The 27,736-nt window shown below is 49.8% G+C and overlaps 6 protein-coding genes across 15 annotated transcripts in view; 3 read left to right on the top strand and 3 right to left on the bottom strand.

Moving 5' to 3' along the window:
- The first annotated feature begins 3,946 nt into the window (after nt 1-3,946).
- Nucleotides 3,947-5,179, top strand: LOC9651781 (cationic peroxidase 2). Its single transcript, XM_002992238.1, has 4 exons — nt 3,947-4,159; nt 4,217-4,414; nt 4,519-4,681; nt 4,743-5,179. Exons 1-4 carry the CDS (start codon nt 3,947-3,949, stop codon nt 5,177-5,179), a joined length of 1,011 nt encoding a protein of 336 aa, XP_002992284.1.
- A 97-nt stretch (nt 5,180-5,276) lies between these two features.
- Nucleotides 5,277-10,078, bottom strand: LOC112343078. The gene is made up of 11 exons (XM_024665974.1): nt 9,610-10,078; nt 9,446-9,518; nt 9,252-9,379; nt 8,923-9,198; nt 7,841-8,850; nt 7,495-7,778; nt 6,307-7,442; nt 6,143-6,249; nt 5,906-6,090; nt 5,681-5,856; nt 5,277-5,601 (listed from the first exon to the last, which is right to left on the bottom strand). Exons 1-11 carry the CDS (start codon nt 9,742-9,744, stop codon nt 5,413-5,415), a joined length of 3,699 nt encoding a protein of 1,232 aa, XP_024521742.1. The 5' UTR covers nt 9,745-10,078; the 3' UTR covers nt 5,277-5,412.
- Nucleotides 10,079-10,152: 74 nt separating this feature from the next.
- Nucleotides 10,153-14,189, top strand: LOC112343071. Of its 10 annotated transcripts, XM_024665952.1 has the most exons (32): nt 10,153-10,266; nt 10,329-10,446; nt 10,493-10,560; nt 10,615-10,654; nt 10,726-10,783; nt 10,840-10,938; nt 10,991-11,018; nt 11,070-11,156; nt 11,203-11,265; nt 11,327-11,392; nt 11,445-11,489; nt 11,538-11,642; nt 11,698-11,781; nt 11,831-11,971; nt 12,018-12,080; nt 12,132-12,233; nt 12,280-12,336; nt 12,382-12,468; nt 12,526-12,588; nt 12,646-12,723; nt 12,784-12,840; nt 12,895-12,987; nt 13,036-13,098; nt 13,155-13,250; nt 13,306-13,365; nt 13,422-13,448; nt 13,506-13,538; nt 13,587-13,622; nt 13,677-13,730; nt 13,794-13,817; nt 13,871-14,021; nt 14,086-14,189. In XM_024665952.1, exons 1-32 carry the CDS (start codon nt 10,218-10,220, stop codon nt 14,117-14,119), a joined length of 2,229 nt encoding a protein of 742 aa, XP_024521720.1. In that variant the 5' UTR covers nt 10,153-10,217; the 3' UTR covers nt 14,120-14,189. The 10 variants fall into 10 exon arrangements, with proteins under 10 accessions (XP_024521720.1, XP_024521717.1, XP_024521716.1 ...); XM_024665949.1 differs by having other exon boundaries at nt 11,333-11,392; nt 13,677-13,817; XM_024665948.1 differs by having other exon boundaries at nt 11,837-11,971; nt 13,677-13,817.
- LOC9661084 (methyl-CpG-binding domain protein 4-like protein) lies at nt 14,106-15,377 on the bottom strand. The gene is made up of 3 exons (XM_002992217.2): nt 15,265-15,377; nt 14,504-15,205; nt 14,106-14,457 (listed from the first exon to the last, which is right to left on the bottom strand). Exons 1-3 carry the CDS (start codon nt 15,343-15,345, stop codon nt 14,131-14,133), a joined length of 1,110 nt encoding a protein of 369 aa, XP_002992263.2. The 5' UTR covers nt 15,346-15,377; the 3' UTR covers nt 14,106-14,130.
- A 78-nt stretch (nt 15,378-15,455) lies between these two features.
- Nucleotides 15,456-19,824, top strand: LOC9661083 (ethylene-insensitive protein 2). Its single transcript, XM_002992237.2, has 7 exons — nt 15,456-15,694; nt 15,800-15,886; nt 15,953-16,063; nt 16,129-16,341; nt 16,437-16,610; nt 16,679-19,270; nt 19,338-19,824. Exons 1-7 carry the CDS (start codon nt 15,470-15,472, stop codon nt 19,689-19,691), a joined length of 3,756 nt encoding a protein of 1,251 aa, XP_002992283.1. The 5' UTR covers nt 15,456-15,469; the 3' UTR covers nt 19,692-19,824.
- Nucleotides 19,825-21,323: 1,499 nt separating this feature from the next.
- The window catches only part of LOC112343082 (pentatricopeptide repeat-containing protein At2g35030, mitochondrial-like), a 7,997-nt gene continuing 1,584 nt past the window's right edge, over nt 21,324-27,736 (bottom strand). The window contains exons 2-3 of the mRNA XM_024665977.1: nt 21,944-22,296; nt 21,324-21,730 (exon numbers count right to left, since the gene is read on the bottom strand). Of these exons, the coding sequence (XP_024521745.1) occupies nt 21,324-21,730; nt 21,944-22,296 (760 nt within the window). The remainder of the gene's footprint in view (nt 21,731-21,943; nt 22,297-27,736) is intronic.

The raw sequence follows: 27,736 nt of genomic DNA, 5'->3' as shown, positions 1-27,736 counted from the left end.
AAATGCGCGATCATGGTCGTGGTAGTCGCCTGCTGGATCATCACTTGGCCCCATCGATTCTTCACGGATTCCTCACGATCCCCAGCGAAATTGAGCTCCGCAGCATCGGGAGAGCCGACCACGCTCCACAATCTCCTCTTCGGCCTCCCTCGAGCTCCCAGGCGTGGAACTCCCGCAAGAACTACATCCGATCATGGTGGGAGCCTGGAAGGATGCGGGGGTTCGTCTGGATGGACGACCGACCTGGCCGAGGAGGAGACGGACCGATCCACGCTGCCTCCGATCATGGTGTTCGAGATCCGAGATGGTTCGTCTCCGGCTCCCCGACGTGCATTGGTTTGTCATGGCCGACGACGACACGGTTGTTTTCCCCTACAACTTGGTGAAGGTGTTGAGCAAGTACGACCACCATCAGCCTTACTACATCGGCACCACCTCGGAGAGCCACTTCCAGAATGTGCTCGGCTTCAGTTCCAACATGGCCTATCGAGGAGCCGGCTACGCGATAAGCTATCCCCTCGCTCAGGAGCTTGAGAGGATACAGGACGAATGTATGCGCAGGTACCACCATCTCTACCGTGGGGATAGCCGAATCCACTCCTGTGTAACCGAGGCTAGCTCGGTGTCGGACTCACCATCGAGCGAGGATTCCACCGGGAGGAGTCCCGGAACTCAATCCCAGCTCGGAGCTAGGACTCACTAGTGGCATGGCCTCTAGTGGAGCAACCATGGAGTTGGAGCTCGCTCCCACTCCCGGTTGCTCGCTGCTTGAGAGTACCTGAACAAAGTTAAGACGATCGACTGCGGTTGCCATGTCCTTATCGAGCTCGCTCACAATCCTTTCCTGAATTGAACTTGCCATACCGAAGAATGACAAGATTGGAGAGGTAGCAGCAATCGCCAAGCAGCATTTGCCTCTACCCGGCTTTTGCCCGGAAGAAAGTTAATCTCCTCAACATGCAGCATCATGTGCCACTGTCCAGTTCCACCTGCAGTCCGATCCTGAGCCACCTTTCCAAAGAAGGCACCAAAGCTAATACCTTCAGCCGCTAGAGGTTGGACTCCGCTTCCCTCCCACAGAAACCTGAAAAAATAAAAATAAAATAAAAACTCATGAAATTCACAAAACCAAAAGGACTTAAAAACGACGAGTACCTTACTGTTTCGTTGTTTGGATTATCTTCGAGGTGTGGCTATGTCACGCTTTGCTTACATCCCCCTGTCGCTTTGCCTGGACCGGGGCACAATCAGAAGTACTTACACAAATTCGCAAAATCTGGGGTCACCATATGCCTCCCTTATTTTTCTTTTTCGTTTCACCAAAGTCGATAGCATTGGACAGTGCCCCCACCTCTTTTTTTCCATCGCTTCATGTGCCAGCCAGTGTTGCGTGTATGGACAGCATCCAGCCTGTGTCCCAGCTGGCATGCAAGCTTCAGCTTCGGCTGCAGCCACTTGAGCAATCGCACTGGCAAAAATCGGTTTCTTATCGGCTGGAAATCCGCATTAGTCGAAACGTCTGCAGGTTTTCTTCCAGCTTCTCTTCCAGAAGAAAAAAAATCCATGCAAAGACAAAAACGTAAGGGGCCACCCCATCCCACGCACCTGCTTCATACTCCCAGGACACTTGCTCCTCGTCTCCCTGCGCGGCGGAAGCAGCGAAAGTTTTGAGCAATCAATGTGGGAATTGAAGGCGCTTCATGCAACTACGTGTCCGTCCTGACTCCTAGAACAGCAATAGTATGCAGAACAAAACATTTCCGCACCTTCAATTTCCATAGCATTTCTCCAAGATTTTGCAATGTAAGCCTTCATTTGGAGGCCAAGCCAATATGGCTTATCAACAGCACCATCTTTGTGGAAGCCGGTGAAAAGGTACCTAATGCTGTTCAGTCGTCAGTATGCTTATTCTATTGCCCTAGTGGTTTGAGTATGTTTATTCTCCTAATGCCTAGACTGCAATGTATTTCTCTCCTAGTTTATGTAATGGATATCTAGGTGCAGTTCTAAGAAATCAAACAGATGAGAAATATAAGCTAGATTGGAAGTTGTGCTATTGCTGTTTAGCCTGAGGTTTACTGCTATTGCTATTGCTGGTCTACTGCTAATGGGGTTACCTATGCAAGCTATGCCTATTGTCTATATGATACTATTTGAAATGCTCAATCAGGTTCTACCATTCAGGCTAGTCAAGAATTCCTGAAAAATTCATGCATAGTGCTATGCTCATCTATAGTGCTCCAAATGCTTCTAAGTCCTTCTAATGATCCGGTGTTGGCATTCCTTGGCAATGTTTAGCGGTTTAGATGGATGATCCGGCGAGGGGGACCATGGGCAGGTTGGGGGCAGGCAGGATGGGTAGGGTACGAGACCCTGCCCATCCCCCCCCGTGGCCAAGTCCTTGGCCTCTGCCATGGGCAGGGTACGAGACCCCGGCCCCTCCCCTGGCCCCTTGGCCAAGGCCTCCCAGCTACATGGCGGCCACCTTGGGGCCGAGGGTGCGCAGGCGGGCACACCCTGGGCTGGCTCGCCTGCCCACCCTCGTCGCCACTCCAGGCACAGTTATGTTGAAATTATACTTGATGTTTATAACCTGTGATGGTTCATATAAAGGTACCAAGGAGCTGTGGGGATGTATCTCTACAATTCATGCTAACAAACACTTGTTCGGCAACTTTCATTTGTCCACATTTACAGTACATATTGAGCAAAGCTTTAGCCACAAAAATGTTACGATCAAAGCCAGCAGCTTCAGTCTTCTTATGGATATCAATGCCTTGTTGAAGACATGATATTTTGCCTGACGTTGATAATTTTTCACTAGCACAACCTGTATATGCCTTAAGAGCCGCAATGTATGTGATATGGTTCGGTTTACAGTCCATTCTTGCGTACAGATCCATGGCATTTGCCCATTTCCCACTCTCTACATAGCCTAGGATCATACTATTCCAACTAGCAACATTTTTAACTGCCATCTTGTGAAAGACATCAGTAGCCAAGTCCATCCTGCCACAATGTCCATACACGTCAATAAGACATGTCTGTAAAAATGTATTAACATGACATCCCGAATCCTTCACTTGTTTATGAATAGAAAGTCCCATGTTCAGCCACTGTTGCTTTTCTACTTGTTTCTCTCTTACCAACCGCCATAAGTGCTACCATATATGTGAAATTATCTGGTTTGCAGTCCATGGCCGTGAACACATCTAAGGCTTTCAAACATTCCCTATTGTCGACATACCCTTTTATCAGTGAGGACCAGGCCCAGAGATCCCGCTCAGGCATCTCATCGAACACCTGCTCTGCGAGCTCCATGTTCCGGCATGCTCCGTACATTCTGATCAAGGCATGTGCTAAATACTGGTTGATCTGCAGCCTGGTAGCAATCAGTGCTGCATGGATTTGTCTCCCTTTCTAGGTCGTGCATCACTGTGCACTGTTTTATGGCAGCACGAAGTTCTGAGAAAGTTTTCTCCTCCTGCTTTACTTGCTTATGTTGGTTGCTGCTGCTTTACCCAGGGGATTTTGGGAGCCTTGAAACGTCACTCCGCCCTTCTGGCTGGAATTCTATCCCAACAATAGATGATATCCACTTGAATTTTGATACATTGTTGGGCTGTTGACCATATACATCCCATCCTTCTTTGTGTGTCGTGCTTTGCTTGATTATTGCCCTTGCCTTTGAAACGTGATTGTTGCTAGACAAAGTCGGCCTTCCAAGGAAGGTTCAATCTTTGGAAAAGGCGGACGAATAGCCATTCTGTTTTGCATGCCACACGCTATATTACATAGTCAACAAAGAAGGCTGACTTTTTCAACAAAGAAGAACTCCTCTCTCTCTCTCTCTCACCACACACACACATATAAAACCAGAACTCCACACATTCATAACTTCTATCGAGCAGGATCAGTTGGAATCCAATCCATGAACTATATGTATATGGCGTTTCCAAAGAGAGCAACAGTGTCAATACTAGTAGTAGTCTTTCTCTCTTTGATCAGCTCCAGGAATGTTTTGGCATCGCACAGCTACGCAAGAACTTGTCCAAATGCGGAGTCGATTATCAGAGACACGATCAATGAGCACGCTAGCCGGGACCCTACAATCCCCGCGGGACTGATTCGCTTGCACTTCCACGACTGCTTCGTGAACGTAAGCTAGCTACAAGATGAATTCACCAGATTTCTCACCTTGCCTAAATCACTCCAGGGTTGTGATGGTTCCATCCTTCTCGACTCCACTCCAACAGACGGTACCAATGTCGAGAAATTCGCTCCTCCAAACCGGGACTCCGCCCGAGGATTTGAAGTTATCGAGGATGCGAAAAGAAGGCTGGAACAGGCTTGCCCTGGTATAGTTTCCTGTGCCGACACTGTGGCCATCGCCGCAAGAGATTCAACCGTTAAGGTTAGTTCCTGATTCATAGTGGAGTTTTCGCCCCTCCATCAAGCCATCTTTTTCTTCTTCTCCTACTTCTTCTTCTCCTCTCATATTTGGGTCTTGGATTATAGATGGGAGGCCAGCACTACATAGTAGCCACTGGACGTTACGATGGAAGAGTGTCGAGCTTGCAGCTGGCCACAAACATTCCATCACCATCCATGGACGCCTCGACTCTCATCGAAAATTTCAAGAACCAAGGCTTGTCCGTTCAAGACCTTGTCGTTCTGTCAGGTGAGATCACTCGACTTTCTTGCTGGATCCATTCACTCACGATCTCTTTTTAATTTTCCAGGAGCTCACACACTGGGAACCTCCAAATGCAACTTCTTCGCCAGTGGCCGCTTCGACCGCCTCTACAACTTCAGAAACACGAGTAGGGGCGACGAGACGGTAAATCCCGCGTACTTGCAGCACCTCCGCAACAGATGCCCGCGCGAGGGGTCCGCAAACACGGTGGAGCTTGACAAGGGCTCGCAATTCAGCTTTGACAACTCCTACTTCAAGAACTTGGAGCGGAGGAATGGACTTCTCACCTCTGACCAGGTGCTTTTCGAGAGTGAGCGCACGAGTGGACTTGTGCGATCCTACGCGTACAATTCCAGGCAGTTTGCGTCGCATTTTGGGCAATCTATGGTAAGAATGGGAAGCATCGGGTGGAAGACGAAAGAGAATGGGGAGATTAGAACGGTGTGTAATGCCGTGAATGTAAATAAACACAACATGTTGTAAGAAGTTTCGTCATGATTTGGAATATACCTTGTATATACCACCCAAGTACTAAACCCTCGGGTTTAGGGTTTAGGGTTTAGGGTTTACTGTATACAGGTTTTAAAAGATCGAGTGTTTTATTTTGTAAGAAAAAACCTGCTTGAATTTTGATACATTGTTGGGCTGTTGACCATATATATGTTACATAAATCAAAAATTTCCCCATCCTTCTCTGTGTGTCGCGCTTTGCTTGATTATCGCCCCAGTGCCTCTAATGCTTGGTTGACAAGGCGTACCAGTGCTTCCACGTCGCTGAATCCAATGCTGCAAACCTTCTCCAGCGCAGCCACCTTGTCTGGGGTCAGGACTTTGGCCGCAACCACGGCCGCCAGCACACTCTCTGCCTTATTCCAGATATCAAAGGCCTCAAACACGTCTGCGGTCTGGAACAAGGAAGCGAGAGCGTTACATCCATGGCTGGAACTGGAGTGATCCAAATCCAAGCAAGAGAACTGAACTTACATTCCGAACGAAACGAGCAAGCGTTGGCTGGAGTGCCGGAGGTACAGTGCCGGTGCTTTGGATGAGCGGTGACACGGGTCCTTTCCCGGTGCTCGAGAACGTCTTATCGACAGGGGGGAGCATCTGACTGTTGAGGTTGTCGAGGTCGGATGCCGAAGAAGAGGATGGCGACTCTCCTGCAAAGAGGAAACCGGTCACGCACAGAAACGATCCAAACTTTTGTACCCGTTGGAGGAGTCGCCTGGACTGCCGCGGGTGCACGGTGGAGAGCCGAGTGGAGTTCCCGGCGGTCTCGGCTCAGGGACGAGTTCTTTAGCAGCGCCATTCGAAAGCGTGCTACTGCGGCACACTTGTAGGCCAAAAGAGCCCCCGGCATGTCATTTGCACGCTCGTACTGCGATGCACAAAATCTGGAAAAGACGGTGTTGGTTGCTGTCTCTTTGTCAGGGATAGTCTACTCACTTGAACAGATCCGCCGTGTCGTTGTAAAGAGACACGTTCTCCACAAGAGCTCCACCTTGCAAAAACTTGAGAGCTGCCTGTAAATAAATATCCTTCGCAGTTTCGTCCTGAAACGAACGGAAGTGTAAGTATATGTCAGCTAAGAGTGAAAAACTATCGCTCACCTTTAGACGGTCCGCGTGGTGCTTCAAGTTTTTAGCCGCCTTGATAGCATTGTTTGCAAGGGAGTAATCCTTGGCGTCGTGCTTCCCCTCGAGAATTTCAGCCACTCCTTTCTTGCCTGGCTCCTCGGAAGGATTTGTTCTCTGGGCTTCTTTCCCAGACCTCCTATCCCTGTCAGCCTCAACCTTTGCGTACGTCTCAGCCTTGTCAAACTCCTCGTGCTCGCCTTTCAGCGCCTCTGCATTTTTCAACCGACCCTCGGAACTTCTGACGCTTTTCCTGCTGCTCTTGTCCTCCTTTGCTCTGCCTCGTTCTTCCAAACCGTTCGCCCCGGTGGAAAGACGCCTATCCGTGTCCCTGTCGTCTGGAGCTCCCTCCCTATCCTGTTTATCTTCACCGTGCCTGTACCTGTCCTGGTCGCCTGCCTTTTGGTGAGCCTGTTGCTTTTTATCCATATCTTCGTCCCATGAGCTTTGCTCATTAAACTCGTCCCAGTCATTCAAGAGCTTCCCGTGCTCAGGATGACTCCTTCTGGCTTCCTTCTCGGAGAAGTCGCCTGCGTTCCTCGCGTCGTCAGCCCCCCGGCCTTTGAACGTGTCTACAGACTCATAGGATGGCGAGCAGTTCTCCGATCCTTTCTTCTTTCGTGGTTCCACGCCGTCATTGCTGAGCCTCGAAGAAGTCTTCGGTTGGATATCCGCGTGCCTGTCAACCACGCGAACCGCTTTCCCTCTTGTACTACTCTTCTCGGGCTTGAAAAGCTTCGAAGCCTTCCCTGCCTCCTCCCGTTCGCTGTCCTCGTACCTTGCACGCTGGCTGCTTCCTTCCACGTCTTGAACCCTCCTATCCTTTCTGGATTCGTCTGGCTTGTCCTTCCTGCCACCCTTGGCATCAACCGGTCTTTTGCCAGCAGATTTCTCGTGCGACTCAGCATCCTCGTCCGCAAAAGTCTCTTCGTTGGAAATGTCCGCATGGGGGTATCGTCCACGTTGATGTAAACTCCCATCTTCGGGTCTCATCTTCTTGGACATGTGGATCTCTTCACTCAAGGCTCTCTTTTTCTTTTTCGCTTTGTCGTGCGGATCTTTAGATTTTTCTTCTTGAGTCTGAATGTTTTTAGCTAGTCGAGACTCGTCAACTGGAAAACCACAAGTGTAAGAACCAGAGAAGAAAGATATAAAAGAACAGACCTTCAGAATGCTTCTTGGACTTTTCTTTCTTCTTAACGGCATGCTTCGCGGGCTTGACATCTAAAGCACGAGACTTCCCAGGTGCCTCCTCATTGTAATCTGGCCTCGGAGCCTTTTTAGTGTGATTAAGCTTGGAAGACATTTCTGCTACAGGAGGTGGCGGATGTGCGGGGGGAGCCAAAAATTGAACCGCAGGTAAACTAGCACTCGAAATTCCAAGGGCGTTGTAGACAGCATTTGTCGACTCCTCCTCGGAGATTCTGCAGTTGTTCATTCCCGGAGGCCTGGCCAAAATGACGACGCATATAACGAAAAGAAGAAAGCCAAGAAGAGAAAAAGAACTTACAGCCATGTGATCATCTCGCACCGCCACCTATCGGACTGCTTGGGAGGATCCATAGTCGGAGGAAGAAGTCGCCAGGTGTGGCAATCGTCACACTCTACCCAATTCTCGTTAATGATTGCCGGTGGTAGAGGGACAACATCTGGAGGAGCAACCGGCTGTTGGAGTTGGAGAGGCGGTTCCGAGAACTTGATATCAGAGCAATCTGTCATTTCCAAAGGCAAAGGCTCGCTAAAGTCTTTGCTTCTTTTGACTCCCTTTGATTTTCCACCCCTTGCCTTGCCTGAAACCGGGTCCTCCTTAAGGTTGTCCCTCCTGAGAGCTTCAGAAGATAGCTCCGACTTCGTCTGTTGTTTAGCAGACTTCTCCTTTTTCTTCTCGTCCTTCGACTTTGGTGGCTTGTCCTCAGCCCGAGACTTCTTCCCTTCTTTACTTGCACTCGCTTCCATTCCTGATGAGCTGTTTACTTTCGGCCTCTTCTTGGCTCTCTTCTCGGACTCGTTTTCTTTTTGTTTTCTTTTTTCCGGATGTGCTTCCTTGGGCACTTCCGGAACAGATGCCTCATCGCGTTGTAACTTCGTCGTAGGCACATCCTTGACAGAAAGAAGTTCCTTTACAGGAGCATAGTCTTTTCTCGATGTAGCCTTGTCTTCTGCTGCAAGATCACAAACTTCCTTCGCTGGCATCTTCTGTTCCTCCGCCCTTGCAGGAATAGAAACAAACTTCCATGCTTCGTCCTGGCTTTTGACCTTGATCTTCTCCTTCCTCACCTCTTGCACCTCTTGCTTAACCTGCGCCTGCCTACGATCCAACTCCATGTCCTTTCTGCCACTGTCCTCTGATAAGTCCTTCAAGTTGTCATCTTCCATTTTCGTGATTCTAGACTGCCTACGTTCTTTTGTCTTGGTCGAGCCACTGTCGGCCACCTTTATGGATCTTCCGACTGGCCTGAGCGTAAGATCGGGCAAAGGTGATAAAAGTCCATCCGGAGGAAGCCGATGTGATAGAATGATCTGCAAGGCAGCGTAAAACATAAATGAAGACATGAACAACAGTAGATAAGGATGGAAAAAAACAACTTTTACCTGTATCATGGATGCAGGGCTTCGGTCGGGGCTGGACTCGGGTCCAGACAAATCGTCGTCTTCGCCTTCGGAAGCCGAAGGCGAAGAGAAACCGAGCCTGTTGTATATAGCAGCATTCCTGCCCCGACCTTCGCTCCCCATCTTTATTCTCAGGGTGATCGAAGACTTCACTTCAGTACCAGTAGAGTCGGGGATTAGCTTGGGCTTTGCGGACGGAGAGGCATGCTGATCAGTTGCCATGTCCGAAACAATCGTGGTGGTAGCCTGCTTCGCCACCTAGAAATCATCAAACTCTATCACTGACCACGACAACAAAATGCAGTTCTTACTTCCAAGTTGGTGATCCCTGGCGGTCTGCAAGGCGTAAGAGGTGACAATCTTCGTCCAGCGGCAGCTGCCGGAGGTGGAACCGCGGGTACTGTTGGTAGGAAAGTTCCATAGCCTCCATACTTCGATCCTGCATTGCAAACCATGTCAAACGTTGGTGTCGGTGGTGCTAGGAGGGAGAGAGCGAGGAGCCTACCCAATTTCTCCGGGTAGTAGCCACCTTCGAAATCCTTGCGGGCGTGACCCAGAAACTCCGCCAGCTTGTGCTCCTGCAAGAGCAAGAGAGAAACCTTGGCGTCTCAAAAACGCACAGAAGAAAGCACTCCAAGGAGTGAAGGAAAGTTTTTCTGGCAAACGTACAAGGTGTGGGAAGCAAAGGTCGGAACCGTAATTGGAATCGTTGGCATCGCAGGCCTCGCCTTCCTCGAGCTCCTCGTTGCCTTCCATGGCAGCTAACACATCCCTTTTGTACCCAGCTGATACCTGTAATGCCATTGCGTCGTCACATCCTCCCCGCCGCGATCGATCGAGCGACGCCTCTATCCGCCCCTCCCTGCTCCCTGGGGTCTGCTGTCAATCCTCCCAAAAACCCCCCTCGGCAATCCACAGCGCCCAAGCCTAATCCAAGAGCTCCTATCTGTCCTAGAAATCGTCCTAAACCACGATCCAATTCTGGAATTCCCTGCTCTGGAGCGCCAATTCCCTGGGAATTCGCGGGAATCAGCAGCAGCGTCCGCTGATCCAGCGCGCGGCGCCGCTCGCCCCCGTCATCGCATCGCTCGCGCTTCCCTGCGCCGCCCTGGCGGAGACAATACACACGGAAACTCAACCCTTGCCCCCGCTTAGTCCTAATCTCCTCCCAGCTAATGGTAATTTTACCAGCCACGTGGCAGTCCCCGGTTCGAATCCCGGCTCCATTCTAGGGCAGGGCTTTAGCAGAGGTTTTTGTGCTTGGCCGATGCGCGGCCATGGCGCTGCGCGGCTCCACCAACGATGTGTCAATCCACGACATTAAAGGTAGCGGATGATCCATCCATCCATCCTCACAGCTTTTGGTTTTCTTTTCCATTCTTCTCCAGAGGGATTTGATGTGGAGAAGCTCAAGACAAATGTAGCCAAAGCCTATCTAACATACCACGAGATTCCGGACGTGGGGCTCAAGCACGAACTCCTCCGCCGCATCCGTGACCATATCAAGTAAGCACTGGCCTCCTTGTTTGCGAATTGGCCCGATCGAATGCAGGTACCGAAAGTGTGGAACTCTCAGGGACTCATATCCCCCTTCTTCCTTTGTTCTTCCCTGTGATGGAGGTATATCAGCATTGTAGTTTTCGCTAGAACTAAAGCTCTCTTTTTTTTGCAAAGTTGTGTGTCCGGACGATGTCATCCTCTTTAAAAGTTCCATGTACGTTTATGCGCGAGTCTACTTCTTTTAAAAACTCTTATCTGTTTGTTCCTGTGTATGTGTTGTTCCAGGAACTCGACGGTTGCGGCCCGTGTTCTTTCTGTGTCCCGCCAATGCCGCAAGTTTACGGTGAGAAACTTATCACACGCTTGTCTTGAGATTGAAGCTTTTCGTTATCGCTGCAGTTGGACGTTTTATGGAGCGAAGGAATGGCACCATACAAAGCTTTCCACCACTATTCTTTTCCCTGGCAAAAGATCGGCCAGCTCCAAAGCACTCGACAAGTAAGTCAGGTGTGTTTTCGCTTGACGGAGAAGTTAACTATCTTCTTTCCAGCCGGCAGAGGACGAAGATCTCAGGAAAAGTACTCGTTTTGAGGTCAATAGGCACATGAGACGCTAATTAAGTCTTTCAGGGAATGCAAAGTCGATTCAATCACAGTTTTTAAAACTAGCAGAGCAAGAAAAGGCATCTGATTTAACCAGGAAACAGCTTAGACCAGGTCTGTAGTGCTCGCAATTATTCTCCTGAACACGATTTATACGCAGAACGAGTCCGCAACAAAGCCAAGAACTCCACTGCCCGTGACGAGCAACATTCCAGGGGTGATGGTAATTTGTTCTCTCCAATTCCTCCCGTTTTTTGGTGTTCTACCAATTTCACGGACTACAGGTGCAGGCCCTTCCACAGCGATAGTAGCACACGTAGCGCAAAGGGAAGGAGCGAGCACTAATGCAGGTTCACGCGTGTGCTTTACTATAATACAGTTGTTTTCTCATACTGGCAACAGATCCTTTGACTGCGGCGTATCCTTCAAGTGGCGAGGAACTGGAAGGTGCTTATTTTCTTTATGGAGTTCGACCAAACTAACTTCTTGTGGCAGATGACGGTGACCCTGGCCTTGTCCTCGACTCTGGCGACCGCCAACCCCTTGAAGCCGAAAGAAGGACTGACGTGGAAAAGAGAAGGCTGGATCAAGAAGCTGGAAGTACGTGTATCAAACTTCTTGGATTTTGAAATTTTATCGGGGTCCTTTTTGGTAGACGCCTGTGTTCCCTGCTATGGCGACGACGGAGCGGCTGTCCAGAACCTCGAAGGCGAAGAGAGGAGGAATCAGGACGCTGAAAGTACGTGTCTCTTAAAAGGTTCTGAGTTTCGACTAATTTGTGGAAGTAGCTGCAGCTAGCGGACATGGCAAAAGGAGAAGACTTGACGATGGAAACGAGATGTACACCGGTCGGGTTCTCAACTTCGACGACAGTGAACCGGTTGATAAAAATCTTAAAGTTGAAGGCAGAAAGAGAATTCTACCTGAAAGTACGTGTAGTTGGAATGTTTTCAGCCCCGGCTAATTTGTGCTCAGGTGAAGCTCGGTCGGAACTACACATGGTTTCTATTGAAGACGAAAAGACAATGCGGGCTAGAGGTACGTCTTGCATTTAGTTAGACATAGTCCTTATCGTTCTTGCAATAATAGATGGAAACGAGATGTACACCGGTCGGGTTCTCAACTTCGACGACAATGAACCGGTTGATCAAAATCTTAAAGCTGAAGGCAGAAAGAGAAATCTTCCTGAAAGTATGTGTAGTTGGAATGTTTTCAGCTCCGGCTAACTTGTGCACAGGTGAAGCTCAACTACACATGGTTTCTAATGAAGACAAAAAGACAATGCGGGCTAGAGGTACGTCTTTCATTAGACATGCTTCTGATCGTTCTTTTGCAATAGTAGGAAACGAGATGTACACCGGCCGCATACTCAACTTCGACGACAATGAACCGGTCGTGCTGAACCTTGAAGGTGAAGGAGCCAAATGTACGTAGAGCGTTAGTTATACTGTTGATCCCCAACTAACTGATCGCATGGAAGCAGCTGAAACTCCCCGTGAAGTCTGCTCTGAAGGCAGAAAAAGGAAGCGCGACAAAGAATTAAATTGTAAGTGATATCTTCATGTGAGTTTCTTACTATTGAGTTTGGTCGTTCTTGTGGCAGATGGGAGCGAGATGTACACCGAACCAATCGATCGGAACATTGGAGCTGAACGCAGGAAAAGAAAGAAAAAGGCGGAATGTACGTGAAGCCTGAAATTTCTGTTGTCAATCTTTAATTAACTTACCCGTGGAAAAGCAGCTGAAGGTCCCCGACATTCACCGCTAGAAGGCAAAAGGAGAAAGCGGAACAACGAGAGTAAGCCATATGTTTTTGCTGGACCCGCATTGAGCTTTCTTGTTCTTATGACAGGTGGGAGGGAGATGTACAGTGGCCGTATCCTCCACTTTGGCGATAGCGAACGAGTCGTCCAAAACTTTGAGGTTGTAGGCAGAAATCAAGAAGGTGGAACTTGAACATTTTATAGTCGAACTTGAAACTAATTTATTATAGTCGATGCAGCTGAAGGTCCCCGACAGTCGGGCAAAAGGAAAAAGCTGTCCAAAGAACCCATAAGTAAGTTATGAGTTCAGCGTTCTTGGTAGCGCTCATGTTATTCGTCTTTGAAGCAGATCACAGCCATATGTACACTGGCCGCGTTATCAACTTTACTGACAGTGAACCGGGTGTCGAAATTAAAGGCAGAAGGAGAAATCAGTCATTTGAAAGTACGTGCTGAATATTTTCCCATCAAGCTAACTTGCGTGCGTGTTGTGGCACCAGCTCAATCGAACCAAGAAACACATGGAAGCAAAAGCAAAAGACGGGACCAAGATGCCAAGAGTATGTCGTTTTGTAACTTCGTAGATTTTCTTCTGATCTATTTTGCATGCACGCAGGCGAGCAGGAGCACGCGCGGCACAAAGGTTTTAATCTCAGATTTGGTTGTTCTTTGTGTGTTGGGTCTCACTCGCTTTCTTTAGGCAAAACGAAGAAGCTGAACCGAAAGGGCGAAAGTACGTCAACGTTTTGCATTGTTTCCTTCTGACTTTGTATTCGCACAGGCGAGGAACGAAACACCTATACCGCCGGCCACAAAGGTTTGTGTTTCTTTTTATTTGTTCTGTAAAGACGAGAATGTTTTTGTGTCTCAGTTGACAACTCGTTCGAAGCACCAGTACCAGCTCCGAAGCCTCGCAAAAAGAAAGGTATGCCTTTCTGTGCTGTACTGAAGCTTTCTTCTTTGACATGGTCATCTCAATACAAACAAGCTTTATCCAACAAGCCAGTTGATGGTACGTTCCTTGTCAAACGCATTACGGCCTTTGTAACTCTTCTGTATGGACAGGCCCCAGATCTACGCCGTTGTACAAGCAGAGGCCTGACTGGGAGAAGAAATGGAATCCCCAGTGCCATGTCAAGTGCGTGGGCTGCAACAAAAACAACGCTTCCAAGATCTGTGTCGAAAAGCGATGCTGCTACTGTTGTAAGTCGTCCAGGTAGGATTGATATTCACAGTTTTGCCGAGACAGTATAACTTAAAAATCGTTTTTTATTTTACAGATGTGGTCGGCATACGTCCCGCAGAAAAGTATAGATGGAGAGCTATCAGCAAAGACCAGTTTTTTCTTCGCTATTTACGTGAAGCCAGTTCCAGTACTGCTCCAGCATCGCGTCATCGGGTATCACCTCTTTCCAGCGGCCCTCCACAAAGATCATATAAGCATCCTCGGCGTACGTTCCAACACCGTGAAGCTGAGAGATGTCCGTCCAGTCGGTGTAGAGATACTCGTGCGAGAAGCGCTTAATCAGCTCGAGACGCTTCTTGTGCAAGCCAAGCGGCTTGATGAGCGGCTCGACCATCTCGGCTGGAGCATCGATCAAGTGTTGAGGACCGGGAAAGAGCTTGAAGAAATCCCACAGCATTTTTTTGGTCTGCGTGGAAGGCCTTGGCACTTTAGCGAGAAGATAAGAGACTTACCTGAGCTCCGGTGGTTCTATGGAGGAAGATGCAAGCCATGACCACTTTCCAAGGATCGTGGAAGAGCTTCTCCTGGATGAGCTTGTGAGGGGAGCGAGGAGGAATCCAAGCCGGGAGGGGAAAATTCGTCCTTGGGCACTCCAGCAGCGACAGATTCTTGCGTAGCCGACGCTTCCTCTTTTCAAACTCGGCCTTCTTCTCTTCCACCCGGAACTTATCCGCGACTCGCCAAGACGTTTGCTGGATAGACGCGATGATCTCTCGGTGGCTCTTCCCCTCGTGAGCAATCCATGGCGAAGAAGGCCTCTTGTTCTTCCTGGCTTTCTTGCTGAAGTCGGGCTTGGGGAAGTATGGAGTGGTGATGTAGTAGCACTGCTCCTCCTTGTTCCAGGTGCGTCGCATCTTCTTGGAGGAGCGAGAAGTGGCCTTGCCCAGCAATTCGGCTTGCTGGATCTTCCTTTCCAGAATGCTCATCTCCTTCCTTGGAGCTGGATCATCCTGCCTCTTGCTCGTGTGCACGAACTGGGCTAGCATCTCCGTGAACTTTCGAGCATCTAGTGCTGGAACTGGACGATCTTTCCCTTCCTCGCGGTGGATCGGCGGTGCCGGCAGCTCAATCGCCCGAAGCCGGCGACTCGAGCAAGCTCCACACAAGGACGAAGAAGAGGAGGACGAAGAAGACCAAGAGGAGTCTTCATCGCTCTGCGAGGAGAAAAGGAAAGAATGAGAGATTTCTTCGCAGATGAGATGAGATTTCTTACATTTCTCCTCTTCCCCATCGCAAGCGCGCCTGGATCGATCACGCGCGCCTCCACATTTCCACGCTGCGGCGCGCCATTCATGCATGACACCAAAGCCCTTAGGGTTCTTAGCTAGGGTTTCGGAATCCCGAGGAGGACAATGGCGAAGCAGCGACTGGAGCTCGCGATTTGGATTCCGGCGGGCTAAGCAGGCAAGCGCTCAGCTATGAGGATTGGCGTGCCCAGCGGCAGCTACATTTCCTTGCTGGCGCCAGCGCTACTCGTCTCAATTGGCTCCATCGACCCGGGGAATTGGGCCACCTCCATCGAGGGAGGCTCGCGCTTCGGCTATGAGCTCGTCTGGGTCGTCTTTCTCGCCAATCTCATCGCGCTGCTGCTCCGCTCGCTGGCCACGCATCTCAATCTCGTCAGCGGCAAGCATCTAGCTCAGGTACTTGGGAAGCTCTTTCAGTCGAGAAAGATTTCTCCTTCTTTTTGTGTCTTTCACTTTCTTTCTCGATCGATCGAGCGCTTCGCTAACTTGGTCTTCTCAAAGGCTTGTCACGATGAGTATCCCAGCGGCGTGTGTCTGCTACTCCTCTTCTTGTCAGAGCTGTCGCTGGTAGTTCTCGACAGTGCCATGGTACGTAAAGTTTGGAACTTCTTTGCTCCGAGACAGCGAGTAATGCTCGGATCTTCTTGTTTCCAGGTCCTCAGTAGCGCAGTGGGACTTAATATGGTGCTCGGGCTTCCCGTGCTTGTGGGGGCGCTGCTAGTTGCTCTAGACGTGTTTTTCCTGATGGGATTTGTGCCTTTTCTGGTGCGTAGATCTTTTCTCTTCCAAAACTTTTTTGCGCTGACACGCCGCGTTATGGTTCTTCGCAGGGCCCCGGAAAGGCCGAAGTTATCCTCGGCGTCATCGTGTTGTCCATGGTACTCGTTTTTGTGCTGAATGCATTTGTGAGCAGGCCTCCAGTGGTGCCCATCCTGGGAGGGCTGTGGCCCAGGCTTAAAAGTGACAGCCTTTACGCTGTCGTTGGTCTCCTGGGAGCTAATATCATGCCCCACAATCTTTATCTTAACTCCGCACTGGGCCAGGTACGCTCTCGAGTGAAAACAGAGAAAAGAGAGAGAGAGAGAATGAAGAAAGGAGTATCTAAGCTTGCTCATGTTATTCCCTTGTCTTGTCGCAGGAGCAGCGAAAGCCCGACCGGATTTGCTGTGCTCCCACTATCCTTGACTTTATACTGACTGCCGGAATGCCTGCCGCTATCAATTTGGCTGTTATGGTAGTAGCGGCATCAACTTTCCACAGTGCGGGCTTTGCCGTCCTTACGCTTCAGGACGGCTGCGTTGTTATGGAACAGGTATGCATGCTATGACAGATGCTCTTGTGACACCTTTCTTACTTTCTCTTGTATCTTTTTACTTCCAGGCTCTGAGCCGGTCGGTGGCGCCTCTGGCTTTCGGCTCAGCTCTGCTTGCTGCTGGAGTTTTCTCGACACTAACAGGGACGTTGGTCAGCCAGGTTGCTAGTGAGGGACTTCTCGGGAAACGTATCGACGCATGGCGTCACCGGCTTGTGATGCGAGCGGCAGCAGTGACCATCGCAGTTTTTTGCGCCTGGTCGTATGGCAACGAGGGGATTTACCAGCTGCTCGTCTTATCTCAGGTTATACTCGCTCTTCAGCTTCCTTTCACACTGGTTCCTCTCATTCGGCTAACGTCGTCTGCGGCTTACATGGGGAAGAACAAGATCTCTTCACTTTGGGAAGTGCTCGCGTGGTCAGTATTGGCTTTCGTGATATCACTCAACCTCTGCTTGGTGTTTAGTACGCTCTTTAGCCAGAGCGAGGAGTTCGGGGGGTCTACAAACTGGGAGTTTGTGGCTGGTTCTGATTCCAACTCTCTGACCGTGCCAGTCGCTCTCACGGTGGTGACTGCTGCGGTCGGCTTTCTAGTCTGGCTCATCTTTGCTCCGATCAGGTCCGACACTCCGGCTTTCGCTGTTGAAGAGAAAGATGGTCAGCTCATGGACAAGGAGAAGGATCTAGTGTATTACATTCCTTTGGATGGCAACAGTTCCAGGAGTAGTGATGTAGGAACCGTCGAGGACATCATCAACACTGAAAGAGCCGAGCTGATATCGGAGAGTGAGGTCGGGACTGTGACTGTGGTGGAGTCTGAAGCCGATGAGTGCCTGCCAGTGTTACAGCAAAGTAAAGTTGACGCCAGCCATCTCAGCGACAGTGTACGTGAAGATACAGGTGAAGAGGAAGCCAGCATTACCGCAACTTCCAACAGCTCCGATGTTGGTACTGAAGAATGCCCGTCCTCGCGTGTTGATCACCATCATATCGACCATCATATCGAGCCCGAGCCAACTTCTGTTCCAACTAACGACAACGTTCCATACAGTAGCGGCGAAACAAGTGCAGTAGCCTCCTCTGAAATTGGCGGACTAGACAAGGACGCTATTTCCCTGGAGAAGGACGATGAAGAAGCCGAAAGCTGGGAGAATCTCGAGCAGGACTGCGCGGTTATGAGCTCAGCTCTGAGCTTAACTTACGAAGGGATTGAATCAGTAATAAGTACCAGGAAGGAGTCGAGCGACGGATGCTCGCATGGAAGCGAAAGCGGAAGCCTCTCGAGGTTGTCTGGACTGGGCCGTGCATCACGAAGACAATTTGCTGCTACTCTGGATGAGTTTTGGGGACGACTGTTCGACTTACACGGCCAACCCGTCAGGTCCGACTCGGTGATCAAACCAAGCGTCTCTCAGAACAGCCGGACGACGCACTCCGACAATGGTCCATTCGTCTCTCCGCGACAAGCTGCCAAGCGGGACTACAAGAGTTGCTTTTCCGGCTCCGTGGATCCCTTTGGACGGGTGCACTCCAACTTGGCCGCTTCTACGTCGTCCCAGAGCCCGAGCAACAGGTGGTGCTTCGACTACAAAAGTGGCTACTCAGGTGGCGACCAGCGGTACTCGAGTTTGCGAAGCTTTGCAGCTCACGAAGATCTGGACTGCCAACCAGCGACAATTCACGGGTACAACATCGCTTCCTACACTAGGCCAGGCAGCGTGGAGCAGCAGTCAAGCGCTCGAGCACGCTCGTCCCTGCATTTGGACGTGGCTTCGCGTACAGGTGGCTGCCTTTCCCAAGTCCCCGCTTCTTATTACGCCAAGTCAAACTTTGATCAGTCCGACACCATGACTCGTGTCTTTCAGCCAACGCAAGACATGTTCTCGGCTTCCAAAGGTGGTCAACGAGGCGTTGATGATACGTCGTCCTGGCTACCAAGGTCCACGGACTACGAGCAGTGGAGCTCCTTCTCGAACAACTCGGTAGACAAGTGGAATCCACTCGTATACAGGGCTACCGGGGAGCTGGACAAGTCCCTGCTCTCGCATCCCATTGGGAGATCGGAGAACTCGGAGAGAACAACCTTGTCCTTCGACGACATCTCTCCATCGCAAACACACAGAGACGGCTTCTCGATACAGGCTGCTGCGCAACAGACCGAGTCACTGTGGTCGAGACCAGTCGAGCACCTCTTTGGAGCTCCCGGCGAGCAGAAGTCCGTGGCTACGACGAACAACGCAAACAACAACACCAAGGCATTCCGACTCTCCACCGGGGTTGAGTTCGGGCTTGACACTTTGGAGCAGCTGCGCCTGTGCGTGAGGAAACTGCTACAGCAGGAAGGATCCGAGTGGCTGTTCCAGATCGACAATGGCTGCGACGAAGATGTCATTGCCGGTGTCGCTGCTCGAGAAAAGTCCCTGCTCGACTTGTCGGAGCCTGGGGAGGCCGCCAGTGTATATAGCAACGGGACGTCCATCTGGAGCGTCAACAAGGTGGTGGTGCCCGGGGTGCCGCACTGTGGCGACTCCTGCGTCTGGGGAAGCGGCCTCCTCGTCAGCTTCGGAGTGTGGTGTGTGCATCGTGTGCTGGAGCTGGCACTCATGGAGAGCAGGCCCGAGCTGTGGGGGAAGTACACTTACGTACTCAATCGTCTCCAGGTACTCCTTGCTTTCTTATTTTCCAGTTCTTCGTTTCTCATTCATCCATCGCTCTTGGTGCTTACAGGGAATTCTGGATCCTGCGTTTCTAAGTCCGAGAACCGTGCTGCCACCGTGCATATGCCTGCAGGGGTATCAACTCGTTGGCAGGCGCAACGATGCGGCTGGCTGGTCGTCGTATCCATTCCCCTGGCCGTGGGGGCGGAACACAAGCAATCCCAGTGGAAAGGCCGCGAGCGGCAACCTCTACCTGGACATGATCAAGGAGGTGGAGACGGCCGTCGGAGCGAGGAAGGGAAGAACAGGGACTGCTGCTGGAGACGTCGCCTTTCCGAAAGGGAAGGAGAACCTTGCATCGGTGTTGAAGCGGTACAAGCGTCGGCTTGGAAACCACAAGAGTGGCAGCTGCAATCGAAGGTGACGCTCTATACTCTCTCTTTTCTTCTTCCTCTGCTTGTTCTTCGTTCTTTTTTCGCTCGAGCTTCTTTTTTTCCCTCCATATAATGTTGATGGGCTCCCTTTTCGCATGAAATATAGTTCCAGTTTTCGAGCTCTCCATAGCTCTTCCTGCAATGCAGCCATGGCCGGTGGCTTCATTCCATCACTCGAGCAATGCAAGTGTGAGATATATCGTGCTCGTCCTTTCGTGCACAGATATAGACGAGGCAAGGAGAATCCATGCTAGTGGTTTGGAAGACGATCTCTACGTTGCTAGCAACCTTGTCACGGTCTACTCCAGGTGTGGCAGTCTCGTGGACGCCAGCAAAGTGTTCCACAAGATGAAGCACCGCGACGCCATTGCATGGAATGCGCTCATTCGAGCTTATGCTGTGAGCGGGCATTTTTCCGAAAGAGCTTTTCCTTGCCATGGAAGTGGAGTGCATGGCGAATGGTCGCACTTTCGTCACCCGTCACGAGCCTTGCTGCGGAAGGAGCAAATCCCTGGAAGATGACAAGCTTGGAGAGAGGAATGGCGATTCATGCTCGATCTCGAATGCAAAGCCTCATCTCGAGGGATTTTTACGTTGGAAGCAGCCTCATCGACATGTACTCCAAGTGTGGGAGCATGCAAGACGCAAGGCGAGCCTTCGAAGAGATGGACGTGGTTTCATGGAACACGCTGATGCTGGGATATGCTGACGAGAGTGGAGTCTCCCTCCTGACTATATCGTTCCAGTAGAGCATTCCAGCTTACCAAGTTCTTCTTCAAGGACGTGGAGTCGAAAACATGCTGAGCGGCAGCCATGTTGCCACATTTGCCATAGAGATCGAGCAAACAAGTGAGCATGCCTGTGAATCTCGCGGTGGATCGTTTTTCCAAGTTGCAACGAAGAAGGATCACACAGGCCTTGAGTGCACAGGAGCACGTCCAAAGATCTGGCCTGCATCGCCGATCACCAGACACCATCTCCTGGTATAACTCTTTCAACATACCCAAGAAGCATAGTGTTCCATGAAACATAGTCCTGGAGACGCTCTTGAATGTCAGTGCGTGCGTCCACCAAGCTACCACACTTGGAATACATGTCAACCACGCAGTTTGCAACATTAACATCTGCCCCCTTGCGTGCAGTGCCATCATCTTGACAAGTTTTCCTCTATTGCCGAGCTCACATCCATCTTCCTTTCTCGCAAGGTTAGAGCAAGCTTTCAGTGTTGCAATGAAAGTCCAAGAGTTCGATGCTGCACATGAGGAAACGTGAGAGCCAGACTCTGAGAGACTCAAACAGCTCCAGAGCAATCTCACCTTGATCGTCGTGTTTGAAGAGTTTTATCAACTGTTAGATGCAGGCTTGAAGCCAGACAGTGCAACCTTCTTGTCCATTCTCGCTGTGTGCAACCACTGCGGCCTCGTCAAGGAGGGGAAGCTTAGGTTCCGGCTTATGTCTTCCTGGTATGAAGTCCTGCCAAGCACGGCTCATTACCATTGTGTCATTGATCTTCTTGCCAGGGCGGATGAGCTTGACGAGGCCATGATCATGATGGAAGAGATGCCTGTCGAAGCTGATAATATAACATGGAAAATTCTCTCGCAAACTAGCAATAAGATTGATCACGCACGGACGGAGTGCAAGCACGTCCACTCCAAAGTTCCGGGAAAAAATGGCATTGTGTGGATGAGCTCTCTGGCATCGTCCAAGTAGCCCGACCTGGCTAGGTTTGCTGCGAAGAACACCTGAAATGCCTCAAGCATATGTCCGTTTACAGCATAAGTGGAGAGAAGCTGGCTGACGGAGATGAGATCGGTCTCGGGCATTTGGTTTAGCATCCTCGAAGCAAGTTCCAGGTTCCCGTCTTGGATCAAGGCACCTAAAGCCGTAGTCCATGAAATAATGTTTCGAGCCGGCATTTGGTGGAAGACGTCGATCACTTCAGAAACGTGGCTGTTTCGAGCGTATGATGCCAGGTTCTGGTTTTCTGTGAAACAAGCTGTCGGTCTGCTCTGTCGAATCTCCACGGCTGTAAACCGAAAGAAGTGCGTTCCAGGTCACAGTGCTCCACTCGGGCATGGAGTCAAAGGTACACTTTGATAACTTCAGATGGCCGTTTCGAGCGTGAGCTGCTAGCAAAGAAGTCCAGGAGATAAGGTTAGTTTCTGGCATTTCGTTGAAGAGTGGTCAGACGAATGTAGCCGTGGTCCTTCTGCTAATATTGTGTTGCACGAGGTCAAACTCCTCTCGGGCATTCTGGAGAAAGTTGCTAGAGCCAGTTCCATAAACCCGTTTTGGGCACAGGTAGCGTTCCAGGCAACAATGTCGTGTTTGGGCATCTCTTCGAAAACAACCGTCCAAGATACCATGTCGGTCTCAGGGGACTCAAGAAACATAAGTTTTGTGTCAAGCAAATGTGCAACCAGCATCAACGTCCAGGGGAAGAGATTTCTCAGGGGCATCATGTCAAAGACCTCCTTGGCTTCCTTTCTCTTGGCATACGCAGCTAGCATAGCAGTCCAGGAGACAATGCCCCTGTATGACATTGGAGTAAAAAGGAGCTTAGCCTTCTTTATATACTCGTTGTGGATATAACTGTAAATCATAAAGTGCCAGTCCCATCTTAAAAGACTGGCATGGGAATAAGTATATTAATTAAGGTTTAAATGGATGTGTGAGTGCATGGAATATGGAAAGGGAATACAGAAATGTGCATCTCAATTAGCCCAAAAACCCTAGCTTATATACAGGAGCGAGTGGTCCGGATTGAAACCAATCCGACGACTACCAAAATCCACTACGCTAATATTAGTATACGGCATCGTAGCCGTACACTTGGCCCTCACATCATCCCCTCCTCTCTGAATAATGGAAGGCCGTCAAAGTTCTCTTGTAGATGGGCCGGGATCTGGAGGAACGTCAGGAGGAGGCATCGGTGGATCTGTAGACAGTATTAACTGCTCCTGATCCCTTTGTATGAAGCGTTTTAACTGCTACACATGCACAATCTCCGGAGGATCGGCCTGCTGAATGTTATGCCGAACCTCATAAACTTGTGGTCCAACTTGCCGCAACACCCGATACGGTCCTTTCCACTGCGCAAGGAGCCCCTTAGATAAACCACGTACCGTAAGATGGGGAAAACGGACTAACATCAAATCATCCACTTTGTACTCCGCAGGTGGACGATGATGGGAATTGTAGTGCCGTTGTTGTCCCACTTGTACGCGGCTTAAGTGTTCAACAGACTCTGCTCGGACAAGTGGAAGAATGCTTGTCAAATATTGATCCCATGACCTAGCATCAGGAGCTCGTGGCAATCGCAAAGGTAAACCCAGCTCTGTTGGTAATATTGGATCATGACCATATAGAAGTTTATATGGTGAAGCACCAATAGAACTCTGCACCCCTGTGACATAAGCATACTGAAGAGACGGCAAATAACCATCCCAATCCGAATGTTGAAAGTTCACATACTTCGCAATCATCCCTTTGAATGTCCGAACGAGCCGTTCCACCAGATCGTCTGATTGTGGATGATAAGCACTCGTAAAAGTGTGGCGTATCCCCAACCGAGATGTCAAAACATGAAATACCTCAGCCATAAATGCAGGACCATTATCCGAAAGAATCCGCTCTGGACAAGAATGCTGGAACACCACTCGATTGAGGAGGAAGTATCCAACAGCAATTGCAGAGGCACTAGCAAGAGCACCAACTTCCACCCAACGAGTCAAGTAGTCAGAAGCAATAATAACATACTCATTGCCAGCAGTTGATCGCGGAAAAGGTCCCATAAGATCAAACGCCACCAACTCAAACGGACGAGAAACTGCAATTGACTCCAACCATCCTTCCGCAGCACAAGGGGGAGTATTACGAGCTTGACACCAAACGCAGCTACGCACATACCGGATAATATCACGTCGCATCTCTGGCCAATAGAAAGATCTGCGCAGCTTCTCGGTGACACGACGGTGTCCCATATGCCCACCTAGAATAGGAGAATCATGGTAGGCATGGAGAAACCGCGGAATAAACACCGAAGGCACCACTAGCCGTAAATGATCATCAGGATCCGTCCCCACAAAATAAAGAAGGCCATCTTCAAGGCGATATTGAGAATGTAAATGCCGAAAAGGCAAGTCATCAGCAAGTGATGCAGGATTCTCAAACCCATCTCGAAGCCTTCGAATCCACGGCTCAATCTTTTGAGCCTCGCGAACCTCATCCAGAGAAGGTAGATCTTGCTCTACGCCCTGTGGACACTGAACGTCAAGGACAGCAACCGCCGACGGCACAGAATCCTCATCTAGAAAATCCACAGATGCTGGAACAACAGGTTCGTCATAAACATGAGAATGGAGTGGAGAAGGAAGAGGAGCTCGAGAAAGGGCATCAGCATTAGCCATTGAACTCCCTGGGCAATGAACAACATCGAAATCATATATCTGAAGCTTCAAAGCCCATCGAGCCGTACGACCAACCAGGTTCTTCCGTTTCAATAATGAAGTAACAGCAGCATGGTCACCTTCAAGTAACGTCCAAGAACCATATAGATATGCATGAAGTTTCTCGAAACCCCAGACTGCTGCTAAACACTCCTTCTCCGTCGTGGAGTAGTTCATCTCCACTTGTTGTAATGTACGGCTTATGTATGCAATGGGATGGCGCTGACCAGGCACACTCGAGCTCTCTTGCATCAACACACCTCCAAGACCAATGTCAGAAGCATCCACGCGCAAAATAAAAGGTCGAGTGTAGTCAGGATATGCCAAAACCGGAGGAGTCGTCAATAGCTCTTTGAGATTCACGAATGCCCGCTCACAATCAGGAGACCAGATGAAAGATGACGTTGATGACTTCAGCAACGCTCGCAATGGTGTAGTGCGATCGGAAAGATGATCCACAAAACGACCGAGATACTGCACCTTACCCAAAAAGCGCCCCAAAAAGCGCTGCACATCATTCACACACTTCGGAGTAGGGAACTTTAAAACAGCCACAAGTTTGTCAGGATCAACTTGCAAACCCTCACGAGAAATACGGTACCCAAGATAAGTTGTGTCCTTGGACCCAAACACGCACTTCAACCGCTTCAGCTTTAAACCAACGTCGCGTAGCCGATCCAACACTTTACAAACATCACGAACATGCTCCTCCCAGGTCCCCTCCGAGTGGATCAAAACATCATCAATGAAGTCAGCCGTCACCTCCGGCATATCGCAAAGAACCTCGTCCATCATCCGCTGAAAAGTTGCTGGAGCATTGTTCAAACCAAACGGCATCACCAAAAACTCGTACAAACCAAATGGTGTACGAAAAGCAGTCTTAGGAATATCTTCTTCAGCCATCGGTACTTGCCAATACCCAGAAGCAAGATCTAGCTTGGTGAACCAACGACTTCGCTCCAGACGATCCAAGAGATCAGCAGTGTGAGGAAGAGGGTACACGTCCGGGATCGTCACTTCATTTAACGGACGATAGTCGATGCAGAAACGAATACTCCCATCAGGCTTTGTCACAAGATGAGGTTCACATGCCCAAGGACTCCGCGACTTCCGAATAACACCCTTCTCCAACATCTCCTTAACGTTTGCACGTAAAATCTTGATTTCCTTGGGTGACCGACGACGAACAGGAACCTTGATTGGACGAGCATCCCCAGTTGGAATGGGATGACGTGTGGCAATCTTGGCCCCAGACGATAGGTCAAATTCAAAGAGATCAGAATACTCCTTCATGAGCTGGTCAACAGCTGCAACACAAAGATCATTGGAGGGATTGGAAAAGGGAAGAGCAGAACAAGATGGAAACACAAGAGGAAATAGTGGGGGAACAAAAGTAATGGAAGCAGAGGTAGAAATAGAGGGACGAAGAGGTACGGAAGTGAGAGGAATAGATGAAACATAAGGAAGTATGAGACAAGGGGGAGAAGCCTCAAAGTCACACTTGGCATGATTGTGCTGCAACCAATCCATACCAAGAATGAGGTCAAAAGCTTGACTCGGCACCACCCGCAACGACTGCAACTCAAGCTCGAGATCACCCACACGTACAACCAGGTCCGCCTCATCTCGTGCACATGCACGTGTACGGCCATTGCCATAAAGAATGAAAACTGGATCTGCCGCACGACGCAAGTGTAGACGACAACGTGTGGCAACAGGTCGAGCAATAGAAGATAAATTCGAACCTGTATCAACCAACACGGAGAGAAGAATAGGAGACCTCTTGTTATAAAAACGAGCTTGAAAAGTAAACACTGGATGAACCGGTGCCGAGTGAACCCCTTGATGATACTCCCGAAAGAAAGATGGAGGGGTCACTAACTTATTCGCGCAAGGTCCCTCCATTACTCGCGCGACTCCTCGTTTCCCGAATGCACCTCGGTATCCAAACCTTCCACCACAGTAGCACCAACGGGACGTTGCTGACGCCAAGGTCTCCACCCAGGAAATGGAGGTCGCCAATCTGGAAAGCGCCGACAACGCCAATAAGTATGACCAACTTCATCACACGCCCAGCAACGAACATCACGGCCACGACCACGTCCTCGCCCTTGTCCTTGGACTCGAGTAGCAGCAGCATCAACCTCCATGGGAACAGGACCATCACTCATAGGAAGTGGAGCTGAAGGACGTGTAGCAAGAAGTGGAAGAGGCGACGTCTCATAACGTTGTGCCAAGCGAAGAGCATCGTCAAGAGTGGCAGGAGCAAGTGCATGCACAAGTCCGACAAGATCTTGACGAAGTGCTGGCCACAGCATTCCTAGCTTGATCCGCTCCGACATATTTGGCTCCGCACGAAGCAAAAGACTTCGGAAACGAACACCAAATTGCATCACCGACTCAGATGGCCCTTGGCGAAGACGATGCAATTGTTGGAAGGCATCATCACAATCGTCGGCGTGTCCGAAGGCGCGTTTGAAGACGTCCGGAAGAACACTCCAATCGCCACGAGTAGCTGCGCTCAATCCATTGTACCACTGCAATGCCGTCCCTTGGAGACATGTGGGGAACTCACGCAAACGTCGAGCGTCATCTTAAGAATGATATGTGGCAATCACCGTGAAGTGATCGAACCAATGGTACACATCATCCCCAAGATTCCCACGAAAGAACTCCGGCCGAACGCGAGGATTGCCACCAAAAGCAGGAGGAGTTGTACCATGTGCCGTGAACGCCGCCATCAACTGAGTTTGGTTGTTCAATTGCAAGCGCATAGCATCAAGCAATTGAACCAATTGCTGCTCTAGAGTCAAAGGAGGAGATTGCGGATCGGCCATGAAAATGAATGAAAAAGAAAGAGCAAAAGAAGAGAAATGACAAAAAGCTGGAAAGAAATGGTAGATCTAGACAATGCAAAAAGCTAAATCTAAACCAAAATCCTGAAAGGAAAGAACAAAAGAAAGGAAATGGAAAAAGCTAGATCTAGACAATGCAAAAGCTAGATCTAAACCGAAATCCCAAATCCAAGCACTCCCCAGGGAACCAATTGCTGCTCTAGAGTCAAAGGAGGAGATTGCGGATCGGCCATGAAAATGAATGAAAAAGAAAGAGCAAAAGAAGAGAAATGACAAAAAGCTGGAAAGAAATGGTAGATCTAGACAATGCAAAAAGCTAGATCTAAACCAAAATCCTGAAAGGAAAGAACAAAAGAAAGGAAATGGAAAAAGCTAGATCTAGACAATGCAAAAGCTAGATCTAAACCGAAATCCCAAATCCAAGCACTCCCCAGGGACAATCAAAGGTGCCCCTCACCTCCACCAATGTGAGTGCATGGAATATGAAAAGGGAATACAGAAATGTGCATCTCAATTAGCCCAAAAACCCTAGCTTATATACAGGAGCGAGTGGTCCGGATTGAAACTATAGCGCACGTGGTTTTGACCCTTTATCCTATGGTGATTTACCATAGGATAACACCACGAAGCGGAACCTAAACCCTCTTTGTGCCACGTGACAGATGCCACGTGTCCATGCCACGTGTCCACAGGAACCCGAGGTTCAGGGCATTGGGCCACTGAACAAAG

This window comes from Selaginella moellendorffii, unplaced genomic scaffold (genome assembly GCF_000143415.4).
Source record: "Selaginella moellendorffii unplaced genomic scaffold, v1.0 SELMOscaffold_131, whole genome shotgun sequence".
Taxonomy (NCBI): domain Eukaryota; kingdom Viridiplantae; phylum Streptophyta; class Lycopodiopsida; order Selaginellales; family Selaginellaceae; genus Selaginella; species Selaginella moellendorffii.
The sequence above is the reverse complement of the archived record's forward strand: the minus strand, read 5'-3'. Positions and strand labels throughout refer to the sequence as shown.